At 30.4% G+C, this 12989-nt stretch overlaps 1 protein-coding gene across 1 annotated transcript in view; it reads left to right on the top strand.

Annotated features, from left to right (window-relative positions):
* Positions 1-12204, top strand: part of LOC142330074 (uncharacterized) — a 29947-nt gene extending 17743 nt beyond the window's left edge. Inside the window, exon 3 of the mRNA XM_075375123.1 lies at positions 9999-12204. Coding sequence (XP_075231238.1) covers positions 9999-10173 — 175 coding nt within the window. The 3' untranslated portion in view covers positions 10174-12204. The remainder of the gene's footprint in view (positions 1-9998) is intronic.
* The last annotated feature ends 785 nt before the right edge of the window (positions 12205-12989 follow it).

The raw sequence follows: 12989 nt of genomic DNA, 5'->3' as shown, positions 1-12989 counted from the left end.
TTGTCTCCATAACTACTAACCCATTTTGATCAAACTTGGTCAGATTACTTCGTTATATGTGGCATTGATGCCATTAAATTTTCAAATTAAAAGGATAAAAGGTCAAGGCATGAGGCTGTAGAGCAAGGTCATCCTCAGTATCTCGAGATTTCGCCTAACTATGGTCTTTTTTTTTCTTAGACACATTTGTTAACAATTAAAATATTAAATATTTTTTTAAATTAATTAATTATTTTAATGATTTATTTTGCAAAAAAAATTTTTTGCAAAATCTTATCCCCCACTTCAAAAAATGCTGTTGTAATGTTTTTTATGTTCTCACGTCACAGGTGAGTGGTTGAATTAAATAGATGTATAATATTTAAAGTGTAAAAACGTAACTCGGACTGGCTGAGTCTCGAACTCGATCGTCCGGTTGATTCGGTACCTGGGGAGTTAAGCCTAGCGGGTAAACCAGTCTAGCGACCGCACAAGCGAAATTTGTTCTATGTAAGTTGGGAAATTACATTAGTTTAGTTAGTGCCGACCGTCGCCGCTAGTACTGCCATACCTGCGAAAAACTAAATACGGTTTGCACATGCGCTTTAGTTAGAATCATTGAAATAAAAAAATATTATATTTAAATAAAATGATAAATATTTTAAATTGTGTGTTTATGTGTGTGCAAGCCGTCCATCAGAAACAACCCACAGTTGTTGAACATTCCCGGAACGCGCTTTTAGTCGCGTATGGGAAATTCCTACAATTGTGTTGTCAATCTTTTTTTTCACCTTCAACGGAGCCTTCAAGTAATGTGTTTATTATTTCATTTTTCCTAATTATATTCCCGATCTAGTTTTTCTTCCTCCTTCTGATAGTCACGAAGATAGAGCACGATATTGCTCTATCTTCAATTATTCTTTTTAATACTTTTCGTTACTTTGTCCACCCACTGTATCTTTTCTATCCTCCTCCAGACCCACACCTCAAAAGCCTCAATCTTATCTTTTTCCTTTTTCTCCAGCATCGATATGTGTGTGTGTGTGTTTAATGAATTTCATTCGATAAGGCACGAGAATACTATCAAAAATCACCATCTAACCACCTATTTCTACAGGCGTGTGGGTTTCGCGAAGAAGAACAAACTGAAGACCTGAAAAAATTGAGATAAAATATATTAGTAATGAGAGACACTGATAAAAATGATACTTTTTGTTTAGGTATGTTACAGTATAGAAATTTCATAAGAGAATCCTTAATCGATTTGATTTTCTGTAATAATTTCACAGTGACAACCATTTTGGATTTATATCATCACAACAATATATATGCCATGATTAAAGTATAATGTATGACTATAATAAAATGTTAGATAGATAAAACCATTTACTCCAGAAGTTAATTTGTTTTCATTAATCAAAATCCCACAGAATTTATTATCAGTTCTAATAAGACTTCCGTTGTTAAAAGCAAACATTGCCAGTTAAAAGTCGGAGAGTTAGCCAGAGATAAAAATTTTCAAGCCTCACTAGTAGTCGAATCCAGAACCTTCTGGGTGAAAGACGAAAACGAAACCACTACTCCAAGAAGATCGGTTATATCTGTAATTTTATAAGAAAAATTCAGCATCTAGAGAAGTACATGCTTTGCAGCCTATAGAAGTACTTAATTGTATATTGTATTCCATTGCAAAATTTTACAACACCGGAAGTTCACTCGATCTTCACTTGATATTTACTTTCCCGTCTAGATAGCGCTATAGCTCAAGAAATAAAAGTATTGTAATCGGTATTGTTTGGGCATATGAGGTTTTCACCGGATCTTGACGTTTTGACACCTAAGGTACCCAAAACACCGGATGGAAATTTTCCGAATGTTAATGTTCGTATGTATGTGTGTTCGGTGTTGTCCTCTAAATCACCTATATCTCCAAAACTACTGGATCATTTTTAGCAAAATGAGTCAGATTATTTCTACATAAGTGGCATTGATGCTATTAAATTTTTAACTTAAAAGGTCAAGGGGGTGAGGGTGTAAAGCACGGTCATCCTCAGTATCTCGAGATTTTACTTAATTAAGGTCATATTTTTCTTAGGCACATTTGTTAAAAATTAAAAAATTCCAATATCTGAAAAAATAAATTTTTTTTAATTTCTCCACCACCCCAAAAAATTCTCTAAACTTTGAAAGCTTTATTGTGATTGCTATGATGTGCTTGTTTTTTATTGTGGTTTCTTCTACTTCCTTTCTTTTTCCTGTTTAGTCTCCGGTAATTACCGTTTAGATAATACTTCAGAGGATGATATGTATGAGTGTAAATGAAGTGTAGTCTTGTAGAGTCTCAGTTCGACCATTCCTGAGATGTGTGATTAATTGAAACCCAACCACCAAAGAACACCGGTATCCACGATCTAGTATTCAAATCCGTGTAAAAATAACTGACTTTACTAGGACTTGAACGCTGGAACTCTCGTCTTTCAAATCAGCTGATTTGGGAAGATGCGTTCACCACTAGACCAACCCGGTGGGTAATCTTTAATAAACTGTAAGCCCTAAACCACACCAAACGGCTGGACCCGACCAGAAGTCATGTATTTTTAAAAAATTTTTCTTCTTTCTTTTTTATTGTAATTAAGACTGCTTTAAAAATGATTTTCTTTTTATAAAACTGAACTTTGATTCTCAATTTGGGGTTTGCGCAAAATGTAACAAGTATGGTCGTGTGAGGTATCAATTTTGTAAATTTTCAAGGGCGCTGTAAACTATTTTAACATTTAAAGTTGTTCAAATAGAAGTGTTTTTTTTTTTTTTTAGTAATATCAGATTTGAAGTTTGCGGTTTTAACCTGAAGCCAATATCTTGTAATCTTGTAATAAATTGTGGGATTTTTTCAACGTGTCATTATATTTTATTTATATAAAGCCGCATGATGGGAAAGTCCTAAAACTGTGATATCAGCTTTTCTTTTAAGATGCAAATGTTGTATATTTACAAAATTTAACATTGATATTTGTAATATTTATTTAATTAAAACAGTTAAATTTACTTTCTCGATCACTATTCTGCACTAAATATGCTGATAAAATAATTTAATATTAGAATAGTGAAAAATTTTCAATTCTATCGGAATATTTTGTATAAACTAAATTTTACAGTTTGTTCACAACATTAACATTATAACTTTTTTCCTTAATTTTCTTTTTCCCTATTATTTATAATTAATATTAAAAATTACAATATTGTTTCAAATGGTTTTTTGTTATCAAAATTTACAACGTTATTATTGCGTCCGAACTTAAGTCCACTTCGTTAATAACAATAATATACAAATTTTAGCATTGCTTTTAAGGCAGTATGAAATAAAAAATTTTTTTTTCCTTATCTAAATTTAAATATATCTTATAATTATAGCAAAAAATTAATTAGTAAATTATAGCATTATATCGGTAAATTATAGCATTTTTGAATTTACTTTTTTATTTTTCTATTGCGGTTATTTTGTTGTTCTTGTTCATGTAGACATAATTTGTATAGTGCTACCTTATATTATAAGTTTATCATGAATTGGCACCTTTTATCATTCACCCATTCAATTATTTAGCTTTAGCCCTTTCATCTATGTTTGGGTTCAATAGGTACTGGTCAGTTTATTACTAGGTCGATACTAAAGATTTGAAGAAGCTTTGTAGGTATAATGGTGGTCAAAAAGAGTTTCTGTGGAAAGATCCAAAAGTCGTTCTTGTTTTGCGACTGCAAAGTAAGTTGGATAACTTAGATATCTCTCGGTCAAAATCAGGTTTTGCTGATTAAACAGGAAAAGACTAGTTTTTGGGAATGGACACATGCGCGCGCGCACACACACTCTCACACATGATATATGATTAAAAAGTATGCAACTTTGGCTCATAAAAACAAAAATACTCAACTTATTCAGTTCAATGACTTGTCCCTTTCAAAATAGATCCCCTCTGTTATACACTTATCCCAGCGATATTTTCATTGTTGTAAACATTTTTTAAACAACCATAAATCCTCTTACTGTATTTTTAAAACTTTTTTTCCCTATTTTCAAATCTCTTTCCTTTAAGCAAAATTTTAAGCTTAAGAAAGAGCCAAAATTTGCAAGGAGCCATGTCTGTTAAGGAGTCTGCTGATGTGTTTTGCCAAGAATTTCTTATTAAGCTGTGATGTATTTAAGCGTTGTCGTGATGAATTTCCTAATATCATTTTCCCAAAGCTGCGATCTCTTGCGTCGAACAGCATCTCTTAGCTGAGGAAGAACAGTTAATTAGTATCTTTATTTAGAGCTTATCCTTGAGAATCATACTCGTGATGAACCATGTCTTGATAATAAAAAAATCAACATGGCCTCACATCGCCTCGTGATCGCCTGGCTTTCTTTTGCCGCGGAGAACTTTAAGTTTTCTAATAGGATAACTGACCCTTTTCTTTTTCTTTACGTTTCATCTCCGGTTATTATTTTTTTCATAAAATCTGGATCAATATTGATACATTCTAAAATTTCTTGGGCAACCTATAGTCGATTTTCCTTTTGTTCATAACTGGGAAGTTTTGCGACAAATTTTGCTGTTACTCGTCGCATCCCGGCAAATTTACTTGCTATTTTCATACATGATTCTACATTTGCACTAATATTGACTTTAACTCTTGATTAATTTGTTTTGAATTTTATACGTTATGACGCTGTTCTGTTCAAAAACGTTTTCCCAGTTTTCCTTGATTTTTCCACATAAATTTTAAGGAAGTTAAAATGTTAGGATGTTAAGGAATTTTATTTGTAGTATAATCATCCTTCTACATCCTGACCCCGTAGGGGAAGACACCCTCCGTTCCGAGACCTTATGGGCTTTACCGGAGGTCATCTTTGAAACCTCGGCTGTTGACATATTCCAGTCCGCGTCGGCCAGGTTCCACCGATGCGAATGCCACGAGTGACATTCCCATCTGTGTACTACTAATTAATGAACTCAAAACAAAACACATCTCACCGAGTCTTAAGCAAGACTGAAAATACCTAACTAAACAAAGGAATTGAATTACCTACCCGTAGAAGGTAAAAGTGAGTTCAACACATAACACGAAGCATAAAAATATTACACGGACCAATAACAATACAATAACACTGAAGCAAAATAGGACAAGAACAACAACAAAAACATAATTTATAAAACAAAACATCAACAAAAAAAATAAAAGAGAAATTCAAGCAGAGCTCTAGATCCCCTCAGCAACATGATCCTTCTACATGATTTATGTAATTTAAAATTATGTATCTGATCTAAATAAAATAATCATTTATTAAAATATCTTAATAATTATAATTATACAGCCAACCACCATTGCGTTGTGGTAGCATTTCACCTTTAATATGGAAGATTCCGTACTCGAATCCCGATCATGGCTGATATATTTAGCATTCTTAAAAATTTGTTATTCATATTTCCCCACAAAGTTTATCGATAGGTAGGGATTAACTAAATGAATTTTACGTGAAAAATATTCTATAATTCAATTATTTTTTCTCTTTTTTATAGAATAAAAATAAATAAATATATTTATGATACTATTTAGTAAAAATATTAATTTATAAAATGACCCATTTTTTTTATGCCAGTCAAACTAAAAATACAGATAAAATTATGTACTTCCTTTATATTATACGTTGTGTTCAACTGAATAGAAATTATATGAGGTTATAACCTTTATAAAACAAAAGAAATTTGCAACTAAGTGACAGTCAAGTACAGTATTTATTATTACTATTTTTTTTTTTGTAAACTATTATGCCTAGACATAAAAAAAATAGACAAGAAAGGAGAATTTAGTTCGAAAGTTCTAAAAAAAAATAAAAAAAATAAATAGATAATGTGTTAGAAATTTTAATGTTCACATTCGTCAAAGAAGAAGAGTTAGAGGTAGAAGAAAAGAAAATAGTGATAAAGAAAAGGATGTAAACAAAAAATAAATAGAGTAAATAGTAAAATTATGAATAATAATAAAGTATATCTTCTTTTCAAAACTCAATGAACTAAAATTCTTAACACGAAAAAATAAATGTACGTTACTAACATACATAAATACATTTTATAAATCTTCAAACGAAAAAACTTTAGATCTATTTATACAAAACTGTAGGGAAATTTATACAGTAAAACAGAAAAGAAAAAGTAAAACAGGCTTACATATAATTTTTTTTACAGTTAGTTTTAAAAACACCTACGCCAAGACACGTTTTACATGTATTAATGAATCATTTAATACGTGCAAACATTTTAAAAAGACATAAATAATAAATATTTTTTTAATATACTCGTAGTACATACATAACATAAATAAACTTTTATGTAATTATGACACATTACAATTATGTATTATACCAATCTAAACTAAAATAAGATTTCTAGTAATGTTTTCTATTTTAAAATTTGCTATTTCATTTATTCATTCAATTTAATTAAAATATTACTTTTATACTTTACAGTATAAATAAATAAAAATAAATATCACATGATTCCTCTTATGGGAAACTTAATTTTAGAATATGTGTAGCAAAACAAAAACCCATGCAACCTTCAAAGCTGAGTACATAGCATCTCGGCATTTGATGTGGAGGTCCTAGGTTCAAATCCTGGTCAGGCATGACATCTTTTCATACGCTACCAATTTCCAACAGGTTAATTACCATACCTGTTGATGCTCTCTCTTTCATAACAAAAATAAAAACCATAGTTTATTATACTGATTTTATAAAAGAACCCTAAAGTGCCTTAAAATAGATCCTTAGGTAGGTCCCTTGCACCATGTCCGCATCCATTGTCCTCTATTCCCTGTTGAACTTTTAAGATCCCTATAGGTTTCAATTTTTTAGATCAAAAATATTTGATCTTCTCTTTAATCCTTCTAGTACTATTTTAGTCTATCCTTCTCCTCTTATGATATTTCCCAGTTAGCTCTCTATACTGAATTATTCTGTTTTGGCTTTCATTCTCGTTAACTCTCCTTGTTAACGAGAGAGGAAGATGATTTCAATTCCTCTTATTCCTCTTTCTTTTTTACTGACAATCATTAACTTTTTATTTCCTAACCGAATTAATCCATATTCTTTCACATATGTTCTAATTTTGAAATCTCCTGTTTCATCTAAAAGAATTATGTTATTTGTGAACCATAAACAAATGTATTCTCTTTTCGCTTACACTGATTCCTTCATCTTCTTTTTGAACACATCTTCAATATACATACAAATGACATGCAACAACTCTTTTCCTATTTCTTTTCAAAAGTCAAACTACTTCGATCATCCTTTATTTTTCATGGCCGTTTCCTAATTTTAGTAAAAGTCTTTAATTAGTTTTCTATCATCTAGTTTGTAAATAGTTCATTAAGTAACAAACGATAGCCATTGATGCACGAGTAAGAAGTAAGTTACGACATGAGCCTTGACGAGTGTCGTAACTTTTTTCTACGGCTAAGAAAATATTGGGATTATTAATTTAAATTAATGATGATGTTTAAATTCTTCAAGGACTATCATCTCTTTACTTCCTTGTACGAAGCAAAGGAAGTATTGTGATCGCGAAAAATGTTGGTTTTTGCAGATTTCAACAGAAATATCCATTTTGACCATCCCAGAATTCATTTTGACTAGTTACGGCGTGACGTCTGTACGTACTTATAAATGTACGTAAGTATCTCGCATAACTCAAAAACGATTAGCCGTAGGATGTTGGAATTTTTAATTTAGAACTTTTGTAACATTTAGTTATGCACCTCCTCTTTTGATTTCAATAGACTGGACCAAAAGTGTCCAAAAAGCCCGAAATTAAAAATAAATTGGTTTTTAGACTTTTTCTTAACTGCAGTAATAAGCTCTCATTAAGAGCTTTTCAATGATGTATCATAAGGGGTACTTATTTTCATTATTTCCAGAGTTATAGTCAAATAAACTTTTAATTAATGAAATATTTGGATCTTACAAGGAGAAGGCACATAGGTTTGAATTCGACTTCATCTCATTTTTTTTAACTTTTTTTAATTTAAATATATCGATTTCTTAATAATTATTAACCTCTGATTGTAAAAAAGTTTTACAATAAAAATAATAATTCAATAATAACAATAAAAAAATGTATATTTAAAAAAATATCAGAAGTTATTAATGAAATAAAATTGTATATACTTTTCATTTAGAACGAACGTGTATATATAGTTTAATAGGCGTTCAAGGAAGTCTTGCGGTGTCCACATCAGATTTTTTCGATTAGTAAATGTAAAAAACTTTTCAACTATTATCCAATTAGAAATTATGAAGTGGTTCATTTAAAAGTAGCCCGTCTAATTAATTTTAAAATATTTGTTGTTGCAGAAAGAATCATAAATGCAGCACACTAAAAATCTTTACTTTAATATTTCCCCGATTCCCTCCTTGTAGAGATTCGTTTAAACAGTTACTTCTTATATGTTCTGGCTTCTTTTCCTTTTGCTAGTAAACTTTCATTCTTTTGAATATGGCTTTCTTTTGTTCTTCTTTTTTGGTGTGTTGTCTAAATTTTAACTTTACCATTTTTTGCAAACTGTTTTTTCTCATATTATTTTTATAGGCCTACCATATGTTTACACGACTGTCCAAAAAGGAAGGTAATGTATTTAGGGTGTATGTATCTTTGTTCATCCGTAACAGTTCAACGGCTTAACCGATTTAGATGTATGACTCCGTGTTGGAATCCTTACGTTACCGGGAGTGTCATAGGTTACATATATATATATAAATATATATATATATATACATGTAGTAGAGGAGATTTTCCGGTTGAAGTACAAACTTTAATGAATTAAATTAATGAACTGTGAACTGTGAGTTTCTATCACTATGTGAGCTGGGAATAAATGATACAAATCAATCTAATAATATTACACAAAAAAATTAATTAAACTTATGTTAAATAAAATAATATTAAATAAATTTTTAAAAATTTCTTTTTAATAATAATGGGCTTCCCGTGGGGGACTACATGTGAGGCCAAAGTGGTGAGGTGGTACGAACACCTCGTGCGAAGCTAGACCAATCATCACCATCAACTGGTAACAAACAGGTTGCCCCTGGGGCGCTATTTTGGAAGTGCTATGGGATGCTCGTGTAATATCTCGGCAAACAATCTTTCGATTTTCAAAATTCAAATGGGAATTGTTAGTAGGTAGAAGGCTAACTTTTGCACGCATCGGGTACACTCTCGATTTAATAAATCACAGTTATTCGGAAATGTTATATCTTCGCAACCAATCTTCCGATTTTCAAAATTCAAACGGGGTATTTGCTGATATAACACAAAATCACGACGGAACCAAACCAGAACAAAAAGAGCAATGTTTGTTCAGCAATGTTTTTTTTGGCAGTCGTGTGTTTTTAATATTTATCTCTTGTTAAAAATGTTACAGATATTTTAAAAGAAAACTTAATAATAAAAAAATAAACAATTTAAAAATATATAATTATTAAAAAGGTAAGAAACAAGTATTTAATCTTTCTTTAAATTTTGAGGTTTTGAAATCGGTTCCGAATTCAAAAAGTAAATATTTTAAGTAAAATTGAAAACAAAATAATTTTTTTTTTTACTCATGTTTATATTTATATGCAATTTACGAGTAAATTTGTTATGAATAATCTAAATTGGCTTATGAAAAGCTTATACAAGTGTATGTATTTACTTCCATTTTTTCAGATCTTTTTTGGGGGTTAAGCAAAATTAAATTAATTTTTAAAACCAAATGTTCTTCTTTATTCCAAGCTATTACGTGGAATATAGTATTGAAATTTTCGCAAGTGAAAAATGTTGTATCTAAATGATACATGAATCTAGAACCTTGGAATGAACAACGGAAACATATGTATTTTATAAAATTTACAGAACTGCAAAGGTCCATCAAAATGTTCATTCTTATTTATTATATTTAAATATTATTTATTATTCTTATTTATATTATGACTTTATTTTTTTCAGGCTTTTGAAAACAATGCAGAGCTCAGTAAATGATTCAGTTAGAACACAGTTTAAATTGTATAGAGATGCTTATAATTCAGGCGCGAGTGAAGAAGATGTTTGTGAAGCATATTATCCATGTGACATACCAAAATTAACATTGAGCCAGAATTCTCGTTCATATCGTATAATGTGATAATACAAATACCACATCAATTTGAACGATAATTTTTTATTTAAATACCAACAAAATTGACATAAAAATTATGTATGTACATTATTTATTTTTTTAAGTATAAAAGTGATATCGAATACTAAATCACTTATATTTATATCAGGGATGCACTGTAAATTTTCTAGTATCAGAACATTTGATTTTGTATATTACAGCAGACCACAAATATATGGTCCTCAACCAGTTGGCCTTTACATGATAATATTATGAAAAATGCACTTTCATTTCGATGTTTACAAGAAGTTATCTCTAAAATATAGACCGTTTCATTTTAAAAAAAGGTTATTCTGAAAACTTTATAAATATTTTTTATTTCTCTTAAACTTCATATCTTATACTACTTCTCTGTATAATCGCCACATGAATTAAAGACATATGTCGTAGCGATACAACACCTTCAATACATCCTCTTCGTATTCTTCAGTCGCTAGTCCATTTAGCCACTGATTAACAGCATTTTTAAGTTCATCGTCACCCATGAATTGCTTACCCTGAAAAATTCTTTCAATTTTCCAAACAAATGGTAATCAGAAAAAAATAAGTCCAGATCATATGGTGGGTGATCGTAAATTTCCCATCCAAATGTTCTCAGTAAATCACGTGTCTGACCCGCAACATGTAGACGTGCATTATCGTGCAGCAGGCCGACTACGACGGTCAGCCGCTCACGTCGACGACTATGAATGGCGCGCCGTACCTTACGTAGAGTTTCGCAGTAGGCTTCTGCATTTATGATCGTTCCACGTAGCATGCAATCAAACAACAGTATGCCAAACCGATCCCAAAAGACTGTGGCCATCAGTTTGCGTCCAAACGGCAGTGGCTTGATCTTTGTCGGTCTGGTTGGTGATTGAGGATAATGCCATTCACTTGACTGCCTTTTTCTCTCTGGCGTGTAATACGAAATCCATGTTTCATCGCCGGTAATAATCGAATTAAGGAACTCATCACCTTTTCTGTGTAACGTATCAAAAATTCCAAACAGATCCCACTCGGATTTTGTGACGTCCCCTAAGAAGTGTGGCAACCAACCTGTACAGACCTTTTTGAATCCTAAATCGTCACGAACAATGCGACTGATAACAGCTCTTGAAACATCATGAAAAAGAAGGGCCACTTGGAAATCGTTGAGCGACGATCTTTTCTGATTTCATCGTCGACGCGTTTCAACAAGTACCCGGTGATTATCGAGGGCCTCTCCGAACGTTCTTCATCGTGCACATTAATTCTGTTATTTCTAAACCTTTCACACCACTTTCGGAAGTTTCTTTCATTCATTGCATAATCACCGTGCACAGCAAACAACTGCATATGAATTTTAGTCGGCTTAACGTTTTGATGGTTTAAAAAACGTATAACTCCACGTATTTCACAGTCAACGGCAATATCAATTTTCCTATCCATTTTATAACGTAATAATTCACACGTAATCAAAGATATTACAACGGGACAAGTTACAGACAACAATGGAGTGTGCATTATTATCATGGCCATGAACGACACAAGGTCGCCAACCTCAAGGAGAGAAATTTTCCAGCGGTCTTTACTTTAGAGATATCCCTCGTACTTTGATAAGAAGCTAATCTTATCTTTTTCATATCAAATATTTAACTTTTTTCTTGAATTAGAGCCTTATTTTGTTGCCTAATGCAAACGGATATTCTAAGGTCAATTTTCGTACGGTCTGATTTTTATAATTTACAACAGTGTCTTTCGTCACATATCATTTAAGGATGTGATAATAGCTTTTATTTGGAAATATAATGACAATGTATATTTAATGTTAAAATAAAATGTAGGTCAGTCTTTAAGTTAAAGTAAATTTTACGTGAAAGTACAATTTTTTATTTCTCCCAAAAAGTAGTATCGGAATGACATTCCTGCACCAGTGCATACCTGATCTATATGTATTTATATATATAAGCGAAATCTATTTTAATTATTTTATAATATTATATAGTTTATAATAAAATAAGAAAAAAATAAGCTCAAACCTAATATTATTATATGATAAATAAGAATCAATAATATCAGTAGTATATTCAGCGATTAAAGTGATTAGATTCTAATCACTTTATGATTAGATATTCCAATCATAAAGTGATTAGATATTCTATTTCTATTTTCTTTGTATTGTTTCCAATAGATACATTATTAAAAATTTTAATAATTTATTATATGTAGAACATTAATATTATAGTTTTTTTTAATTTTGTATTTTAATAATTATTGTAAGAAAATATTTATTTAATAAATGTAATTAATATTAATACAAACATACTATAATAACTGTTTATATTTTTCCAATTAAATATCAGCAATTATCTGTAAAAAAGTCAACAGCATTCCTAAATTTTTAACAAGTTTTTGGAAAAGATTCAGTTTCTATTGAGTTTTCAATTTAAAATTTATTTTTTTACTTCGCTACTTTACATTTACATTTTAAGAGAACATGATTTAACAATAAATGAAGAGATAGATCCTTGCTAGGAATTGGATCCAGTTGTACTTTACTATTTTTCTTATTTCAATTTTAAAACTAATAAAAACTGAAAACATTTAAAACTTTTGTTGTTATTGAAAAAATAAGTCAGTAATTGAAAGTACAATGCACAAAGTTCAAAAAAATGTTCTCGGAATCTAAAAAAAAAAATTAATAATTATATTAAGCTTCCATTAACAAAAAATGGACAAATGTTGAATAACTTTTAAACATAGAAAAATAAAATTTAACGAATTTTCCTAATAAAAAAAAAAAAACCTGATGCGAAAATCGG

The sequence above is a fragment of the Lycorma delicatula genome, chromosome 9 (assembly GCF_047948215.1).
Source record: "Lycorma delicatula isolate Av1 chromosome 9, ASM4794821v1, whole genome shotgun sequence".
NCBI classification, from domain to species: Eukaryota; Metazoa; Arthropoda; class Insecta; order Hemiptera; family Fulgoridae; genus Lycorma; species Lycorma delicatula.
The sequence above is the reverse complement of the archived record's forward strand: the minus strand, read 5'-3'. Positions and strand labels throughout refer to the sequence as shown.